Here is a 20,114-nt window from a genome sequence, read left to right as displayed (position 1 = left end):
TCCCAGACCAGGGCTCGAACCCGTGTCCCCTGCATTGGCAGGCAGATTCTCAACCACTGCGTCACCAGGGAAGCCCGTTTTTCTTTTTAATTGTGGTAAAATACACATAACATATCATCCTAAGCATTTTTAAGTGTATGATTCGGTAGTGCTAAGTACATCCATGTTGTCGTGCAGCCAGTCTCCAGGACTATTTTTCATCTTGCAAAACTGAAGCTCCACACCCATTAAGCAGCCACTTCCATTCCCCGTCCCCCAGCCCTAGGCACCACCATTCTACTTTCTGTCTCTATGAATTTGACTACTCTGGGTACCGTATATAAGTGGAATCCTATGGTGTTTGTCCTTTTGTAACTGGTTTATTTCACTGAGCGTAATGTCCTCAAGGTTCCTGTGTCAGAACTCCCTTACATTTTAATGCTGAATAATATTCTGGTGTATGTACAGAGCATATTTTGTTTATCCATTCATCTGTTATTGACGGACATTTGGGTTACTTCCACCTCTTGGCTATTCAGAATAATGCTGCTGTGAACACCGATGTACAAATCAACAGATCAATATTTGAATGAATGAATGAATGAATGAGGTTGTAAGTAAAGTATTACCCAGAAGTGGAGGAATAAAACTCAGGTTGAGGGACTTCCCTGGTGGCACAGTGGTTAAGAATCCACCTGCCAATGCAGGGGACATGGGTTTGAGCCCTGGTCCGGGAAGATCCCACGTGCCGCAGAGCAACTAAGCCCGTGTGCCACAGCTACTGAGCCTGCACTCCAGAGCCCATGAGCCACAACTGCTGAGCCCGCGTGCCACAACTAGTGAAGCCTGTGTGCCTAGAGCCCGTGCTCCACAGCAAGAGAAGCCACTGCGATGAGAAGCCCGCGCACCACAACAAAGAGTAGCCCCCACTCACTGCAACTAGAGAAAGCCCGTATGCAGCAACGAAGACCCAGTACAGCCAAAAATCAAAATTAATTAATTAATTAAAAACAAAAAACAGGGCTTCCCTGGTGGCGCAGTGGTTGAGAGTCCGCCTGCCGATGCAGGGGACACGGGTTCGTGCCCCGGTCCGGGAAGATCCCACATGCTGTGGAGCGGCTAGGCCCTTGAACCATGGCCGCTGAGCCTGCGCGTCCGGAGCCTGTGCTCCGCAATGGGAGAGGCCACAACAGTGAGAGGCCCGCGTACCGCAAAAAAAACAAAAAAACAAAAAACAACTCAGGCTGAGATGCCCCGTGTGGTACGTGACTCACTCAGCTTTCATTGTTATCTCAGATGTTTCCAGATATTGGTCTAGTATTTTCATTGTACCTCCATCCTGTATTAATGAATGTATTTCCAGGCCTCCACAAAGCAATAAGTGTTAGGGCCATTCATATGGCACTTCTTATGCACCTGGTGCTAGGCAAGGTGGTTTACATCATTCTCTTACTAGATGGCACACCAGAGGTGTGCAGCACACTAGTCTTGGAGGAGGTGGCGTTTAAGCTAGGCCAGTCTGATGGGTGGGTAATGTTTGAGAGAGGAAAATAGTGGGTTGGGGGTAGCCCAGGAGGGGAGAACTCATCCCTGTGCTTTTAATTGGTCACTTGCATCAGAGTTCCCGGTGTGGAGTCAGAGAGGCTGTGGACCCATCGTTAAAATCTTGAGCTGTAGCCACTGAAGCATTTGTGGTTTGCTGCATAATCATCTACATTTGTTTACTTCCCAGGCACAATGATTCTATCCAGTGTGTCTCCTACAACCCTGTTACCCACCAGCTGGCGTCCTGTTCCTCCAGTGACTTTGGTAGGTTCTGATTCCCAGTGCCTTGTCTGGGAATAACTGAAAATTGGCAAAAAGTGCTGAAATCTATCCAGAATATGGTGGTTTTGTCCTGAGAGAGTTAATGCCGTTCTACCTCCCTTCAATGGCTGAAGGGAGGCTGGCACTTGTTCTTTAAATTGTGTAGAAACCAGGAGAGTGAGTGATGGCACTGAGTCTGGTAAGAAGTCTGGGAGACAGCAGGAAGGGCCCTGGGAGGGAGATGGTGAGAGGGATGGGAGAGCACAGGCGTTAAGTTGGTGTTGCCACCTCTGGGAAGCCTTCCCCGCCCCACCCTGGCAGGGACAGTTCAGTTGTCCCCACTTCCGGGTCCCCCAGCGTCCGTGTATGTGTGGAAAGCTTCGCTGTGCTTCTTGTGCGGCGTGTCCCCATTAGTTGTTCAGTGGCTGTGGCTGTCCTTCCTGAGGGGCTGAATGCCCCGAGGAGTTCACCCACCCCACACACGGCACTGGTGTGGTCCTGGCTCAGAGGAGAAGCAGTGAGACGTCAGCGAAGAGGCAGGAACGCGAACAGAGGCTTGCATGTTCTCCTTTGAAGGTCGATTCTTGCTTACAGCTCATAAGTTCCGTCTTCCTTGCTAAGAGATAGTGGTTACAACAGAACAGCCATTGTTGAAGTCAAGGAGCGAGAGATCTAATCCCTTTCAGTTTCCCTCCTGATCTAAGATGAATGCATCCCCCAGTCCATCCACTGATAGAGTTCTGAGGTTCCAAAGAGAGGATGTAATTGAAAGCGTGTTGTATAAATAAAAGGGGAAGGGACTGTCATTCATTAAAAATTTAGCATTTTCTCCATGTGAGGCATTGGTCTGGGTGCTTACTTTTGGGGTGAAAAAGACAAAATAGAATTCCTGCCCTCAAAGAGCTTGTGGTTGGGGGCAGGTAGGGAGGAAGAATTTGTAAAAATATATTATTAAGGAATAATATTTGTTGAATGTTTGTGATATGCTAGGCACTGTGCTGAGAGTTGAAACAAATTCCTGTGTGAGCTCTGTGACGACCTCTGAGGTCTGAGGTCAGGTATTATTCTCATCCCCACTCCACTGAGGAACAGAACTTGAGCTTAGAGTGGTCCAGTGACTCACTTGAGGTCACCTAGCGGGTAAGGGATGGACCCAGGGCTTGGACCTAGGCCGTGTGATTGCATCTAGAGTCTGCTCTGATCAGTGCTGCCTCGGGCCTGGAGGGTGTGGTTTCCTCCAGCAGGAGGCTCTGAGGGGGCCTCGGTGGACCACAGGTAAGGTGTGCATAGGCTGAAATGCTGGAGGAGGCATTCTGGGCAGGGGAGAGGGGAAGCACATTGTTTGATGTTGCGCCTTGCTGTGTAAATGCGTTTCTGCCCTAGGATTACCTCCTTGGCTGTGCTTCATGGCTCAGGCAAAGAGTAGAATTTGCTTTTGTTGCCCAGACCTATACCTGTTGTGGGCCACTGAGTCACTGGCAGGAGGGAGCAAGCCGAAGGTGACCAGTGTGCCAGGGACATGGCACAGCCCAGATAGGGCCAGGAGAGACTGGATTTTCAGAAGGCGTCATTCATTACTTTGAATGCTAAGTTGTACTCTGCTTGCAGTGTAATGATTATGAACAGTGAAGTTGCCATTTCTTTGGCTTAAACTCCTGAGAAGTTGGCTATCAATTCACCCATATATCTTCCTCTCTTTTTTCTTTTGAAATAATTATAGATCACAGTAGGTTGCAAAGATAGTTGAGAGGTCTTATGTACCCTTCTTCCTGTTTCCCCAATGGATACATCTTATGTAACTGTTGTACGGTATCAAGATCAGGAGGTGGGGCCTGGCACAATGTGTGTATATAGTTCTGTCATTTCATCCCCTGTGTAGATTACCATCACCACAAAGATACTCCTTCACCCTCATCTCCCCCATCTCCTGTTAGCACTAACCCCTTGTACCTGGTAACCATTCATCTGTTCCCCATCTTTATATAAGATGGAATCATATAGCATATGACCTTTTGAGAGTGGCTTTTTAAACTCGGCATAAAACCCTGGAGATCCATCTAAATTGTAGTGTGTACCAATAGTTTGTTCCTTTTTGTTGCTGGGTAATGTTCCAACCAACCTCTCTTCTTTTATGTTATTTTGTGTTGAAGGCTTATGGTCTCCTGAACAGAAGTCTGTCTCTAAGCACAAATCTAGCAGCAAGATCACCTGCTGCAGGTAAGTTAAGGGCAGCTCTGAAGATCGTTTTTTGTTCCCCGCTTCTGCAAACAGACTCTCAAAGTCTGGTTAGTTCACACAGTAGAGAAGGTCTTGTGCTACCTAGTTGGTTTGGGCCCCATGTTTCCTCTTTTCTTTTCTCGTGGTCTCCTTGATGGGAAGAACCTGTGCTTTTGATCGGCAAGCAAAAGAGAACTGCAGGTTGCTTTTGTGCAGTTGTCCAGCAGCAGGCCTCCCCAGCATCAAGCTGTGCTCAGTGGAGGCTCTGGGGACCTGAGGCTGTCCTGGTCCAGGCAGCACATGCGCTGGAGAAAGCTCGGGCTTTGATATTAGATCTGGATTCGAATCCACATTCAGTGGCTGACAGGCTCTGTGACCTCAGGAGGTTCCTTATTTGACAAATGGGGATTAAGATGCTGACTTGATGGGGCTGCTGTGAAATGCACACGAGCTAATGAGTTTAAAGCAAGCAGCGCGGTGCCTGCACACGGTAGACGCTCTCAAATGGTGGCTGCTTGCCGCGCAGCTTCTGAGTGTAGCCTTTCTTTCCATTCAGCATTTGTTAGGCACCTGTTCTAGAGGCTAGCAACAACCAAGACGCAGATTCTGTTCTTCAGGTGCACTGGAAGTGGGGGGAGGTTGAAATGGCGAGCGGGGAATGGAGGCTGACCCCGCAATGCAGGCAAAGCTGAGGGCCGTCGTGGCAGTGCAGACAGAGACTATGGGCACCAAGAAGGTGCTCCCGCCTTCACATCTCACCCTCCACTCCAGGAAGAAATGGGACTCTCAGTTTGGCCCTCTGACTTTTACATCAGGGTCAGGATGAGCCCAGCCATTGCTGCCTCATCAGGTTGTTTCAACCAAGGTATCATCCTCGCAACTTTGACTTTCTCTGTGTTCCTTTCCCCTCCCCATGCCCGTTGTTGGTTGTTTGAACAGCTGGACAAATGACGGTCAGTACCTGGCTCTGGGGATGTTCAGCGGGGTCATCAGCATACGGAACAGAAACGGGGAGGAGAAGGTGAAGATTGAGCGGCCAGGGGGCTCCCTCTCCCCGCTGTGGTCCATCTGCTGGAGCCCTTCAAGGTGACCGCACAGCTGTCCTCCTCCTAGGACGGAAACCCTGTGGAGAAGGCCTTCCTCAGCGGGCTGAGTTCTTTCCCCCTGAGGGCTCCATGATTCAGAGGCTTCTCACCCCATTTGACTGATCTGTTTTGGAACCTATTCCATGTGAATGGAATTTTTAAAGAGCCCATCTTGAGTTTTGGAATGAATCCCAGAAATTTAGCTGAGCAGATGAGCTATCTAGACCAGCTCAGTGTGTGTGTGCGTGAGAGAGAGAGGGAGAGAGAGTATGTACGCATGTGACACAGGAGAGCCATTTCCTTAGGAATCGAGAGCTCACCTCTCTGCTGTGGCTTTATTTTGGTCTTTTCCGCCTTTCAGTTCTTCCCTCCAAGTCTGAGCAGAAGATGTGCTTTTTCATGAGCCTTTTTTACTTTTTCATGAGCCTATTTTGCTGCCCTTGTCAAAAAAAAATCAAAATTAAGTATAAATGTCCCCAAAGCCTATAGTTCCACAAACATTTGGCATCTACCTTCTCTAACCTTACACACGTTTTCCTTACTGCGCTCATGTGACTTTGATGGTGGACTAATAGCTTTACATCCTCTTTGTATAATTCTGTGATATTATTAAACCACCAATATCCCCCACAGAGTCCTCTGAAGGTACAGAACTTAATGTTTACCAGCCCAATGTCATTTTACAGGTGGTGCCTACTTGATTTAGAAGGTAGTTTAATTTCACTGCTTTTCTTACATCAGATTATTATGCTTCTTCATGAATAATTTTGTCCAGCCCAGGGCTGTACCATGTATGTCTAATGCCTTCAGAGGCCATTAGCCTACCCCAGAGTTCCTGCTGTTTGATTTTTGTGGCCACAGATGACTTTGTGGCTTCAGGGTACCATTTTTAATTCATGAGAAGCAGGACACCCAGTGTACCTGGTTGCTGTCCTCTTCCGGGTGGGGTTCAGGGGCTCCTTGACAGGTTTTGAAATTACAGCTTTAGTGTAGTTCTAGGCAACGTGATTGTGAACAACCACTTACTGTCTGCAGCCGATGGGAGTGTTTCTGGATGAACAGAGAGAACGAGGATGCCGAGGAAGTCATTGTCAACAGATATTTTCAGGAAATCCCTTCCACTCTGAAGTCAGCAGTGTACAGTAGTCAGGGTAGTGAGGCAGAGGAGGAAGAGCCAGAGGAAGAGGACGACAGTCCCAGGGACGACAACTTGTGAGTGTGTCCCGAGGAGCAAGAACCCTCCTTGGAAGGGTCCAGCCCCCAGCGTAGACCTGCTGGGGCAGGTGCTGCTCCGAAGCTCCTTTCTAAAAGGGACCGGGGGCGGGGGTGTTGCTGGTTAAAGCTCCTCCAGCAAGGGGGACACTCTCTCAAAACTTGTGAGTTATAAAATTCTTCTTTGAGAGACTTGAGGAAATACTGAAAAGTCTAAGGGAGAAAGTTTGACTTTTCTATAAAACCCCATCCCCTGAGGAAACCACTGTTAGCATTTTAGTGTATTTCCTCTCAGGCTTTTAGTGTATTCATGTAATGAACCAAATCATATCGTACTTCCTTTTTTTCCACTTAACATCATAGAGTGCACTTTTTCCGGTAACATTAGCGGTCCTTTGAGAAACATGATTTTTAGTGCCTGCCTCGTGTGCCCTTGGCATGGCCGCCCAAGAGTTCAGTGAACGCTTCTTCTCTTACTGGACACTTTCTTAGCCTGTTTCCACGCCGCACCTCACCTTGTATTTGCTAGGACACGTATCAGAGAGGAGGCCCCCATCTTACCCGCAGTCCTCACACCAAATCCTCGCTGTCCAGCTGTCCTTCCTTCTTTTCAGTCGAGGTTACCTGTAGGGAAAACACTGCAGGCTGGAGTGTGGGAGCCAGGATATTCTGATTGGGCAAAAGTGATCGAGCTTAGGACTTTTCAAACTGTGTTCTGTGGTGCCTGGGGTTCCTTGGAAAAAGAAGGTGGGAGGTGGGGGACAAGGAAGGGAGGAAAGGGTGGGTTTCAGGTCCCTACCTGTGCTTCAGCCAGAGCAGACCCTTTAATTGTTAGCACAAATGTTTGTTTTGGTAAGGAGTCCCACTGCCAGGGGAAAAAAGGGGAAAAGAAGGTTGAAAACCACCCATCCAGCTCGTGGGGCTGAACCCGACCCAGAGCTGTATGTGTTCTCCCCAAGAGGGCTCACTGTAGCCTGGGCCTCTGGATGTGTTTGGATTTCAGTGCCATTCACACAGAGTTCACCTGTGGGTCCGCTCCATCCCTCTCCATCTTTGTCTTTTTTCCCTTAGTTACGAATTAGTGCTATTTTGCCGCTCTTGGCTGGGTTTTGCAGGTAGGGCTGCACCATGCTTTGCCTGCATATCTCATGGTGCTGCCAGACGACCGCAAGGCCCTGGGCTCAAAAAGCTGGAATTAGTAAAGAAAGAGGAGGCAATATTAGGTGGGTTAAGACCAGGACTCAAGGGCTGGGAATGTCTCTCTTGAACTCGATTCCTGAGTAGCCTGATCCCCAGCCTTAGCTGAGGAGGTTTCTCCTGTGCTGGTCCTACAGCCCCAGTTCCTAGACACTGATCCTGATAGGCACTCAGTTTCAAAGACAGTTGTTGGTCTTTTTTTTTTTTTGAATTAGATCCAGTCAACCTTTTCACCTGTGCAAAAACCCCAACTGTAAGAGAACCTAGTTTTAGGTGTTAATTTCCCTCTTGAGGAGAGGCAAGCCAAGTTCCCCTCTGTCCATTAAAAAAATCAGACGATCCATGCCTTCCCAGTGCAGAAGACATACCTCTTCACCATCTCCCCATGTTTTATAGTGTGTAAGAGAGAAGCACTCTTGGGTCTGCAACCTTGCTGTTTCTTAGCTTTGCTCCTAGGAAACTGAAATGAGAGGTTTCACCTCTTCATTGTGGCAGTGTCTTGGCACCACGAGCACCTGAGTGGTGGGGCATTCAGTGAAATAACAGATACTGGGAGGGCTGAATCTCACCTGGTCCCTTCCCATTGGACTGATTGATGGGTAGGCCCACATTACAACTTTTGGCCTCTGTACTCTTGTCCAACATTTGGCAATCTGGCAGCCTGGCCAGGGCTTTCTTTTTCCTGTTGTTTGTTAAACTGTCAGGCTACACTGAGATGTAGATGCTGATGAGGGCTACACTCCTGAGCAGGCCATGGCCCCACGTAACCTTTTTTGTCTTCTGTTGATTAGAGAGGAACATAATGACATCCTGGCTGTAGCTGATTGGGGACAGAAACTTTCCTTCTATCAGCTGAGTGGAAAACAGGTATGTAACTCTATACAAGCCCGATGGGAGAAACAGTTTCGGTCATGCCTGTTTTAGTGTATTTTCATGTTTGGAGATTGTATTAATAATAATTGTACATTATTTTTGTTAGGCCCTGTTTATTGAGCATTTACTGTGATACCAGCTTCGGTGCTCAGTGCTATGCATACTTTATCTCATTTAATTCTTACAAAACCTTTTGAAGTAGGTACTTTGATCAACTTTTCAGAAATGAGTAGATAATACTTAGAGCAGTGAAATAAATATCATGTCCAAGGTCTCGCACTGCTAGTAAATGATGGCACCTGGGATTGAAACACAGCTTGGTCTGTAAGGTCTTGGTTCTAGTCATGACCCTACCTTCCTGTATTTGACTTACTCACCTTGTGAACAGTTATGAGCAGCCACTAGGCCAGCCCTTCACCTATTAGGAGCTGCTGACATAGCGCTGTGTAAGTCATTGCCTCTGCTCTGTGAGAGCTCACAGGCTGGTGGGGATAGCCAGCAGTCCCCGTGCAGTGCGATCCATGGCATGAGAGAGAATTGTACAGATAGACAGCTATAGGGACACAAAAAAAGATGGCAGCACTGCTTGGTGGAGACTGGAGATTTTGTAGAGGTGAGCTTTGAGCAGGACAAGCAGGAGCTCGCTAGGCAGAGGACAGTGGGAATGGCGTTTCAGGCAGAGGAATAGCATCTGCAAAGGCAGGGAAGAATGAAAATATGTGACAGTTCAGGCGACAGTGATTTGTTCAGGGTGACTGGATCCCCAGACTTGTGGACAAAGATGGAGCTAGAAAGGAAGATGGGGACATGACTGTAAAGGACCTGACTAGTGAGAATAAGGAGTTTGAACATCATCTACTGTAAGTATTCAGGAGCCATAGATCCAGGGAGGGAGTGACGTGGTTAGATTCCCATTTCAGAAGATTTCCTTGTTTCTGTGGATGGTGGATTAAGGTAGAGAGAGCCTGGTAGTAGGAAAATCTGTTAGTAGGCAGAAGACACTGAGGATTAGAGCGAAGGTAGTGGGGGTGGCTTGAACCACATACAAGCAGGTGAGAATTACAGCCTGTTCAATGGAGCCTTTGTTGAACAACATCCTTACTCCTCAAAAAATGTCATGCTAGAAGGGAAAGGTATCAGGTATGTGTAGCCTACCTTTGGGGCCGTTTCTTCTACCTCATCTTACTGTTGGTCATTTCTTTTATAATTAAGTAAAGAAAAAATAAGGAGTGTTTTCTCAGTTTCCCATGGCTGATTTCCCCAAACCCTCATTTTTATCATCTTGCATCTAGCCCTGGCCCTATCTATTCCTCCACTTAATGTGTGTACATCATCATTCAACAAATATTTATTGCATATCTACTGTGTAGTGGACATCGGGTGTGGGTATTGGAAGTTCATGGGAACAAAAATCCACGCTACACAGGAAAGGAATGGGGTCTCGTTGCTATAGTGACCACAAAGAAGAGCTCAACGTGGGGCCCAGGCCATGGGAGATATCTTGCATGTATGCAGCTCCAGAGCTCATGTTGTGGCCCTGAGTTTTTGAATGATAAGCAACCTCACTCTGCTGAGATAACTTGTTTGGGACAGTAAAATTGTTTCCTCAGTGGCTAAGTGTCTTCTAAATCTGGGAAGATTTAGAATTCAATATACAGTGATGAAGTAGATCAAATCTATACTTTTGTGTTAGGCTTAGGTATAATGTGTACTTTTGGCATTTTAAGTGTTTGTAATGTTTAAGGGGATCTGGCTTAATAATGACAATAGCTAACATTTACTGAGTTTCAGGCATTGTATAAACTCTTTATAACGTTAATTCTTTTAATCTTTATAACAACTCTATGAGGTAGACACTATTATCACCGCTTTACATCTAAGAAAATTGAGGCACAGAGAGGTTCAGTAATTACCCAAAGACACACAGTTTAGTTAGTGGTCAAGCCTGGATTGGAACCCAGGCAGACTGGTACTAGAATCCCTATTAGAATCTCTATCAGATTTGTCTTATGATGACCATTTAAAAGACATAATCTGGTAATCAGTTTTATTCTTCCAGGTTTTTTTTGGCCATACTGCACAGCTTGCAGGATCTTAGTTCCCCGAGCAGGGATTGAACCCAGGCCTGTGGCAGTGGAAGCGAACTCCCTTATTCTTCCAATTTTAAATTGAAAGATAAAAGAAATTTTTATTAAGTACCTAAGCAATATTGGAATGTTAAAGAGATTTATTATATTTTCTGGCTTGGGATTGTGGGGGAGGTCACTGAGCTTCTTGATTCTATACATCTATGTCTTTATTATTTCACCAAATATAGACAATTTTTTGGTTATTGTTTCTTCAAATAACTTTTCTTCCCCATTCTCCCCTGTCCTTCTGGGACTCCAGTTATACATGTTAGACCTTTTGATATTGTTCTCCAGGTCACAGAGGCCCTGTTCATTTTTTAAATCTTTTTTTTCCCCTCTGATCTTGAGATTGGAGGATTTCTGTTTCTCAGTCTTCAACTTCACTGACTCTTCTGTCGTCTGTAATATTTCTCTTAAGCCCATCCAGTGAATTTTTGTTTCAGTTATTGTATTTTTCAGCTCTAGAATTTCTATTTAGCTCTTCTTTTGTATTTGTTCATTCATTACAAGTATATTTTCCTTTATATTCTTGACCATAGTTAGAATGGCTTTTTTTTTTCTTTTTTCTTTTGGCTGTGCCACATGGTATGCAGGCTATTTGTTCCCTGACCAGGGATCGAACCCGTGCCTCCTCCTACAGTGGAAGCTCGGAGCCCTCACTACTGGACCGCCAGGGAATTCCCTAAAATAGTTAGTTTTATTTTTTTTATTATTTATGTATTCTTTTTTTTTTGCGGTATGCAGGCCTTTCACTGTTGTGGCCTCTCCCGTTGCAGAGCACCGGCTCCGGACGCGCAGGCTCAGCGGCCGTGGCTCACGGGCCCAGCCGCTCCGCGGCATGTGGGATCTTTCTGGACTGGGGCACAAACCCGTGTCCCCTGCATCGGCAGGCAGACTCTCAACCACTGCACCACCAGGGAAGCCCTAAAATAGCTATTTTTAAATTCTCATCTGCTAATTCTAAATTCTGAATCATCTTGGGGTCAGTCTCTATTGGTTGTCTCTTCTCTTGAATATGGTTCACACTTATCTGCTTTTTGGAATTTTGGGTTATATTCTGAACATTGTGACTGATACAGCATAGGGAACATCTGTCATGTTCCTCTTAAGATTATTGTGTAGTTTGTTTGTTTTTTTTTTCCTTAAGCAGGTAGTTAACTTTGCTGGACTCAACATTTAAATTGTACCTTTCCTGTGTGGGCAGCAGCTGGAGTGTCTGTTCACCTCTTCAGCCTTTGCTAGGCTGCTTGGCATCTGCCCCACATGTGGCGTGTCTAGTTCAAGGGGCTCCAGATATTCAGCAGTGTATGTGCGGGATTGGGGCTCCCCCTCTGCATCTGTCTCTTTTCTGGGATTTCCTACCTCAATTGCAAGCGGCTGTGGTCGCTCCAAGTTCTGTGCTCATCCATCAGGTCACTGACAGTGCCTGCCCTCAGGCAAAAAGCCATTAAAAAAATGAGAAACTCACCTAATGCCATTCCCTTCTTCCAGATGCATTTGTGTCTTACGTCTCTTTCTGCTTCTGGTTGCTCTCCACTGCCTCCAGGTGGTTGTAGTTTATAGTTGGTCCAGAGTTTACAGTTGTTACCTGTAGGAGAGTTGGTCCAGTGGCAACTAGTGAGCATCACCAGAAGCTGCACGCCTTCAGTGCCATGACTCATGCGATTTTTTAGTTTTCTCATTAGAGCTACTATCATATGTAAGTACGAGGGGAACTTTTGATTATTAGGCATTTGAAATTCTTAAAAAGGACAATTGAATATATTAAGTTAATAATTGCAGTTTAAATTAGTTTAAGGAAATTAACTAAGTTGTAAATGAGACTAAGGGATTTTATGGTCTGTTGAAAATTGAATTCCATAAAGTTTAATGAAAGACTCCTTTTCAGTTGGTTGCTTATTTTTAGATTTTATTTATTTATTTTTATTTTTGGCTGCTTTGGGTCTTTGTTGCTGGGCATGGGCTTTTCTCTAGTTGCGGCGAGTGGGGGCTACTCTTCGTTGTGGTGCATGGGCTTCTCATTGTGGTGGCTTCCCCCGTTGCAGAGCACGGGCTCCAGGCATGCGGGCTTCAGTAGTTGTGGCACGTGGGCACAGCAGTTGTGGCTCGCAGGCTCCAGAGCGCAGGCTCAGCAGTTGTGGCGCACGGGCTTAGCTGCTCTGCGGCATGTGGGATCCTCCCGGAGCAGGGCTCGAATCCGTGTCCCCAGCATCGGCAGGTGGATTCCTAACCACTGCGCCACCAGGGAAGCCCTGGTTGCTTGTTTTTACTAGGTTTATAAATAGGAAAATATTTGTAAGTTGAACAAATATTTGTAAGTTGAACAAAACTTGAGAAACAAGGATTTTAGAGTTATTTCTATAATAAAGTGATTATTAGTTTAATAATGATAATAAAAAATAGTCTTTTGTCACAGAAGGCACACTCAGGGGCAGCAGAGGACCCGGGTGACAGTGAGGAGCGTGGGCTTTAGTGGGGAGACGTCAGGTTAAATGTGCAATTACAGAGCAGTGAGAGAAATGCTGTGGGAGAGGCCAGCACAGGGAGATGGGTCTTAATTAGGCCTTGGGTGAGCAGGGAGACTGGGGGATGCTTCCTGGAGGAGATGACACCTGGCAGAGAAGAAGAGGGAAAGGGCACTCTGGGCCAGGGCTGGGGTGGTGTGGAGAATGGCACCTGTCATGTCATCATGGAGGATTGAAAGAGCATGGGCCACTCAGGAAGCTAGAAGAAATTCATTTTGGCTGAGAGAAGGATCTTGGGAACAGAGCTCAGGAGCTTGACCTTCATTCTGAAAGCAGAGGGGGCGCCATCAGAAGTGAAAAAACAGTGCACAGAGTGGGAGAGAATTTTTACAAATTGCTTATCTGATAAGGGACTTGCATCTAGAATATGTAAAAAACTCCTACAACTCAATAGTAAGACAACCTAATTAAAAAATGGGAAAGGGATCTGAATAGACGTTTCTTCAAGCAAGATATACTTGTGGCCAGTAAGCACACGAAAAGATGTTCAACATCATTAGCTACCAGGGAAATGCAAGTCAAATTCACAATGAGACACCAGTTCACACCCAGTAGGATGGAGAAATTGGAACCCTTATTTACTACTGATATAAATGTAAAATGGTACAACCAGCCACTTTAAAAAAGTCTGGTAGTTCCTAAAACGTTAAACATGAAGTTACTGTATGACCCAGCAATTCTACTCCTAGGTATGCATACCTAAGAAAGATGAAAACATATGTCTACACAAAAATTTGTACACAAATATTCGTATCAGCATTATTCATAATAGCCAAAAATAGGGAGAACCCAAATGTCCATCAACTGATGAATGGATAAATAAAATGGGGAATATCCATACAATGGAATATTATCCAGCAATGGAAAGGAAAGAGGTACTGATACATACTACAACAAGGGTGAACCAGTCACGAAAGGTCACATATTTTATGATTCCATTTATATGAAATGTCCAAAATAGGCAAATCTATAGACACGAAGTAGATTAGTGGTTGCCTGGGGATGGAAAGAGGAGGGAATAGGGATTGACTGCTAACAGGTACAGGGTTTCTTTCTGGGGTATTGGAAATGTTCCAGAATTAGTGATGATGGTTGCACAACTCCAAATATATTAAAAGCCGATGAATTGTACACTTTAAGTGGGTGAATTGTATGGTATGTGAAATTCCTCAATAAGGTTGTTATAAAGAGAAGTTAGGATGAGTGTAGTTTCAGAATAAAGGACAGTTTTTAGAAAATTGAATGGACTTAGTCTTGTGAAATACAAAAAAAGGAAGGAAAGAAGGGAGGGAGGGAGGAAAGAAAAGGAAAAAGAGAAGAAGCTGAGGGGAATCCTGAACCCTAGTAAAGGCTATGTGCGGAGGAAGGCCTATGGGAGAAAGACCATCTCGGGTGCAGATTGGCTGAGGAGCTAAGACACACCCCTGGAGCAGCTGGGTGGGACTGGGGAAGACACTGGAGGATTTGGCTGTGTCGAGGGGAGAGGTAGAGTGCTCCAGAGGACTGGCCTGCGTTCATGATGGAATCAGTCACACACGGGAGAATGCTGGCCAGCTCTCCCCAGTCTTCCCAGCTCCCTCTAAAAGTTGGAGGGAAAAGCCCTTGATTGTGTTGTGATTATTATGAATTCAGAAGTAGATTTCCCTTGGTGTGTTCTCTTTCCTCAGATTGGGAAGGATCGGTCACTGAACTTTGACCCCTGCTGCCTCAGCTACTTTACTAAAGGGGAGTACATTTTGCTGGGGGGGTCAGACAAGCAAGTATCCCTTTTCACCAAGGATGGAGTGCGCCTCGGGACTGTTGGGGAGCAGAACTCCTGGGTGTGGACGTGTAAAGTGAAACCCGATTCCAACTATGTGGTAAGAAGGGGGAGTTCATTTGATGGGCCATTGCCAGAGTAGTCACTGAACATCAGCCATGTTTAGCCAGTCAGATCATTGACGCTCGTTCCTGACAAGCGGGAGGGTCGATGCTTTCTCCACAGAGAGCTGGGAATTGACACTGTCTTTCTCTGCAGGTGGTAGGCTGCCAGGATGGCACCATTTCCTTCTACCAGCTTATTTTCAGCACAGTCCACGGACTCTACAAGGACCGATATGCCTACAGGGATAGCATGACTGATGTCATCGTGCAGCACCTGATCACCGAGCAGAAAGGTAAAAGGCAGGTATGGCCCCTCTGCCCTCCAGACACTGGGAAGAGGGGCAGGTTGAGAGGGCTCCTGACAGGGCAAATGAAACGGTAGGAAATGTTTCTCCTTGGTCTTTTGGAAACACACTGGACCACCAGCTCTTGCTTTTTTTTTTGTGGTGGGGTGTGGAGAGGATGTAGATGTCTTTGAAAGCAATAAACCCTCTCTCCAAAACAAAAAAAAAAAAGAAAAAAGCACAGACTCAGAAAATTTCGCAGATAATACTCAGGGGAACGTGGGCTCCCTGGCTAAGGAGGGTAACGTATCACAAGTTAGAGCTGGGGGTTGGGGCTGACCTGCATGGGTCTCTGTGGACCTGTATCCTCTCTGGTCACAGTCCCTTCGGGGGTGCTGCTCTGTCAGCTCCGTGTCCACTCGCCTCCTGGCGGGTCCTTCTCCCAGAGATAAGCCCGCAGTGGGCTGTACAGGCTTGGTCAGAAGATCAGGGTTCCAGGCCTAGTGTAGTCAGTCTCCTCCTCTGTCCACCCAAGTGGCCATGCTGGTTAAATGCACTGACTTCAAGTGCATTCGTATCCAGATGTGCTGGCCACAGCACACTGCTGGGGGCCTGTGGGTAGGGATCCAGATCGACGGTTGTCCTGCAGATTCAGGTGGCATCCTCTGGTCCTCATCTGGGAGCAGCACCTCTGGTTGAAGATTCCAGCTATGATGGTGAGGGTGTAGCTACTTGGGTAGCTCCCCGGTTTCCTTCCTGAGGACATTTTCTCCACCTGGTCTGTAGCAAGAGTGTGAGACCCTAGTGTGTACCAGAAACTACCTTTGGTTCCCTGTTGTCAAGGGTGGTGGGTGGGAAGTGGCCAGAGGTGTAGGCCGTTACCCAGACGGGCTCCTGATCATCAGGGGCCATTAGTGCCATGCAGAGGAATTAGATTTATATTCAGCAAGTGATGGTAGCACAAAGAATTTTACTTTCCATAGCCAGTTGTAAGCTTTGGACCACAAACATTGTATACAATTTTGGATCTCAGTTTAGCAGAGCTGATTGTACATATTAGACACTCTGTAAAGATATTTTGATGAGAGTGTCTCCTTTAATTGCCAATAGCAGTAACTAAATGGTGGCTTTTAATTTCTCTGCCTCCTACCTTACTTACCAGCCTCTTGGTAGAGCTGGGTTTTTGTTTGTTTGTTTTTTCCTCTTTGACAGTTCGGATTAAATGCAAAGAGCTTGTCAAGAAAATTGCCATCTACAAAAATCGATTAGCTATCCAGCTGCCCGAGAAAATCCTCATCTATGAGTTGTATTCAGATGACTCGTTGGACATGCGGTACCGGGTGAAGGAGAAGATTGTTAGGAAATTCGAATGTAACCTCCTGGTGGTGTGTGCCGACCACATCATCCTCTGCCAGGTGGGCAGCGGCGGCTGGGAGGGTGGGGCCGCATCCACTTCATGCTTCCTCCAAGAGTGGGGTACCCAGCTCACGGCTTTAAAATTGGTCACTGGGAAGCAGGGCCCTTTCCATCAAGCTCAGTGGCTATTCATTGCTTTCATTTTATTGGCATCTAGATGAGTCACACTCTACCAGAAAGTCATGGGCCATAAACTGGAAAATACTTTTTTGTATTGCAAAGCACTTTTTTAAACTGGGGTTGTATATATATTTTAATGACTTAAAGCATACATTGATATCCCACAAAAGGAAGATCAATATTTTTTGGTAAACATATACACCTAAAAATTTGTGATAACTTTCAGTTAAACAACAAAAAAAATTGTATCAACTCACAGTCGTAAAGGAAATTTTACTTCTGAGAACTTTTTTCACAGAAAAACATTTCTCAACTTAGAGCTTCCTAGAAATGTCTAGGTCAACGCCAGGCGGGTTTGGAAAGACTTCAAGAGAAGGCCAGCCCAGCATCTTTCTTGGAAGTAGAGGTGGATTTGGTTTCAAGAAACTAGGCCTGTTGGAAGTGATAAAATGGAAGAAATCCTTTAGGAATCACTGGATGTAAAATACTATTAAAATCTCTCTAAAAATCTAGAACTTCAGGCAGTTTAGGGGTACCACAGGTTATAGGATAGATGTGGCAAAAAGCTGTGCTTTTGGTTGCTGCCTCTGGCTGTGGCCGCCTGGAGGTCTGCTCAAGAACTGAGGCTGAGCTGGGCTTCGTGGGGAAAACTTGTGTGCAGGGGTAGTGGTGCCAGGCAGGGGGTCTAGATGGGGTTCAGTAAGTACTGAGCGTGTAGGTGTTTTTCATCCCTTAGGTGCAGGCAGACCTCCTTGGGAGGGCTGGGCATGCTTATTCTGTTGAATATCACGCAGAGCTGCACTTGCTTTCTAGGAGAAGCGGCTGCAGTGCCTGTCCTTCAGCGGAGTGAAGGAGCGGGAGTGGCAGATGGAGTCTCTCATTCGCTACATCAAGGTGATCGGCGGCCCCCCAGGAAGGGAGGGTCTGTTAGTCGGCCTGAAGAACGGACAGGTGAGTGCTCCCTCACGTCTCCCATCAGGCTGATTATCTGCAGGCGGACACTGGTGACCAGACTGGTTATGACCCTGAGGTGGGTTCCCTGGGGCAGGAGCAGGGCTCCCCTGCCTCACCCCACCCCCCACCCCAGGCACATTGGAGGGCATCCCAGAGTTCCATTTTATGAGGACAGCTTCAGGCCAAAGATGCTCCGACTCATAGCATGCCGAGTTCTGACAGAGTCGGCCCTGCAGCCTCTGGGCTGCCGTAGAGTGGGTTAGTGGATTTAAGGTCACCCAGAAAGTGGGAGACTTGTTAGAGATTCAGTTTCAGTGCCTTGCTAGAGAGGAAGGCAGAGCTCGTTCCTTAGGTCAGGTCCCGGTTAGAGCAATGAATGGATCAAGGCATGTGTTCTAGCTTGTATCCCAGAGGGTACTAGTCCTCACGCTGTTACTCGATGTTTAAGATAAATGGACCCTTTGCTCAAATAGATGTGGAAAATCTAGGTTACAAAATGTTAAGCAGATATGTGTGTGTGTGTGTGTGTGTGTGTGTGTGAATGTGTGTGAATGTGTGTGTGTGAGTGTGTGTGTGTTCTTTGCTCAGAAGAAGAAAGTTCTAAGTGGGTTACATGGAAATTTGAAAGGAAAAATATAACTGCATTAGCCTGAGAGTCAAGCTGTCTAGCAGATGGCTTGTGGCTGAGCCTTGTCAGGCCTTTCCTCGGGACGGAAGTCATGGAAGTTGAGATTGGCAGGGGCCACAGTGTAGCAACACCACGGGGAAGGAAAGCCAGCTTCCTTCTCTCTGTCGGCTATCACTTCCAGTGCGAGGCTGGAGAGCATGGGCTTTGTGGGCAGGTGGACCTGGGGTCATGTTCATCTGTAGCTACTCACTAGCTGTGTGACCCTAGGCAGGTCACTTCACCTCTCTGAGGCTCAGGTTTTACAAATGAAGAGAATACCACATGTTTCACAGGGCTGTTAAAAATGGTCAATAACTGATAGCTATGTACATCATCAACTCCATCATCAAAATTCTCATCATCCCCACCACCAGCATCATCATCGTCATCTTGCTGTGGCTACACCAGATGTCTTGTTAGTGTTTACAGGCGCCTCTTCCCGTGGTAGTTTGTGACTCAGCTCTCGTTAGATGCTGTCTCCTAACCCTGCGGTTTGGGTGATGTTGTTAATAGTCCCCAGTCAAGCAGACACTCAAGTGAGTCGGTTGTGTCTTGGGGACTGTCATTACCTTGGCGACCTCTGACGGACCACACTCCCGGTCTCCTATGGAGAAAGCCCCGTTCTCTTTCTTTTGATGGGTCCTTTTCTCCACACAGAGCCTCTGGTGAAGTTAGTGGGAGTTGTTCTTGTAGAGCACACGGGTTCCAACGGCCTGGTGGTGCTCCAGGGTGTTGTTGCCTTGGGGACTCACAGTTTTCCTCTGAAATTTTGCCAGATCCTGAAGATCTTTGTGGACAGTCTCTTTGCCATCGTCCTGCTAAAGCAGGCCACAGCCGTGCGCTGCCTGGACATGAGCGCCTCCCGCAACAAGTTGGCCGTCGTGGATGAAAACGACACGTGCCTGGTGTATGACATCCACACCAAGGAGTTGCTATTTCAGGTGACCCCCAGGAGTGCCCAGGACGAGGTCCTTGCCTAGAGACCCTCCCCTGGCTTCCCAGTCCCTGCAGGAAGGGCTCACTCTGGCTCCCAGGCGGGCCTTCGGGGAGAGCAGTGAGGTGTAGCGTGTGGGGACCACACAGCAGCACAGAGTCCAAGAGGCCGGGCCCAGCCTGCACCTCGCACGCGAGCGGCGGGAGCTGGGCGAGCCTCGTGGACTTCCTTTTCCTCACAGGTAAGGTGGGCAAGTTACACCTTTCTTGTGAGGTTACTGTGAGCAGTAAATGAGTAATAATCAGTCTAAGTGGGGCTCATAGGTGGACTCTCAGTAGGTGGGCTAATGTGAAGATGATTCTTTTGAAAAAGTCTGCTGCTCACCGGCTGGAGGCCTGCCTGTGTCTGCGAGTGCCCTGAGACACGGTCAGGAAACAGGACCGGTTTTGTCATCTGAAAGAAGGGAAGGGATGGGGGCAGCCCTTCCTCTGCTGTTTCCCAAGGATACTGTAAGAGCCAACAGGAGGTGGAGTGTGCGGGGGACAGTGGTTGCTTACCCACTGCTTGGTCCTGTGGCTGGAGGAGGGGTGTCCCCGGAGAAGAGCCACCCACAGGCTCCGTGCCCAGCGTCCACTGGCTTTCTGCTGGACTCGGTGCTGCTCTTTGCCTCTTTAGGGCTTTGTAAGCGGTCAGGGCCATTTGCCTGAGGCGGGTCCCTCCAGAGCTAAAGCCTCCCCTGACTGGCTTCCTCAGCCACTGCAGGTGTCCCTGTGTCATGGCAGATTGAGGACCCTTTATCAGGGCTCCTCCTTGTCCTCGGCAGCAGAATCAGCACAGCTGGGGGGGGGGGGCG

The 20,114-nt window shown here is 47.2% G+C and overlaps 1 protein-coding gene across 6 annotated transcripts in view; it reads left to right on the top strand.

The window, feature by feature from the left end:
- The window catches only part of IFT122 (intraflagellar transport 122), a 78,895-nt gene that overhangs the window by 12,996 nt on the left and 45,785 nt on the right, over positions 1-20,114 (top strand). For 5 of the 6 annotated variants that reach the window (XR_003004712.1, XM_024756441.1, XM_024756440.1 and 2 more), the window contains exons 5-13: positions 1,712-1,788; positions 3,936-4,002; positions 4,942-5,088; positions 8,288-8,363; positions 14,691-14,882; positions 15,041-15,179; positions 16,383-16,585; positions 17,520-17,657; positions 19,104-19,268. Coding sequence is in view for 5 of the 6 variants with exons in the window: in XM_024756441.1 (XP_024612209.1) it covers positions 1,712-1,788; positions 3,936-4,002; positions 4,942-5,088; positions 8,288-8,363; positions 14,691-14,882; positions 15,041-15,179; positions 16,383-16,585; positions 17,520-17,657; positions 19,104-19,268 (1,204 nt within the window). In the remaining variant the exon portion in view is untranslated. Of the gene's footprint in view, positions 1-1,711; positions 1,789-3,935; positions 4,003-4,941; positions 5,089-6,122; positions 6,300-8,287; positions 8,364-14,690; positions 14,883-15,040; positions 15,180-16,382; positions 16,586-17,519; positions 17,658-19,103; positions 19,269-20,114 lie in introns of all 6 variants that reach the window. The other variant, XM_024756444.1, reaches the window with a different exon arrangement.

The sequence above is a fragment of the Neophocaena asiaeorientalis genome, unplaced genomic scaffold (genome assembly GCF_003031525.2).
Source record: "Neophocaena asiaeorientalis asiaeorientalis breed wild unplaced genomic scaffold, Neophocaena_asiaeorientalis_V1.1 scaffold392, whole genome shotgun sequence".
Lineage (NCBI taxonomy): Eukaryota > Metazoa > Chordata > Mammalia > Artiodactyla > Phocoenidae > Neophocaena > Neophocaena asiaeorientalis.
This window is presented reverse-complemented; position numbering and strand designations above follow the sequence as displayed.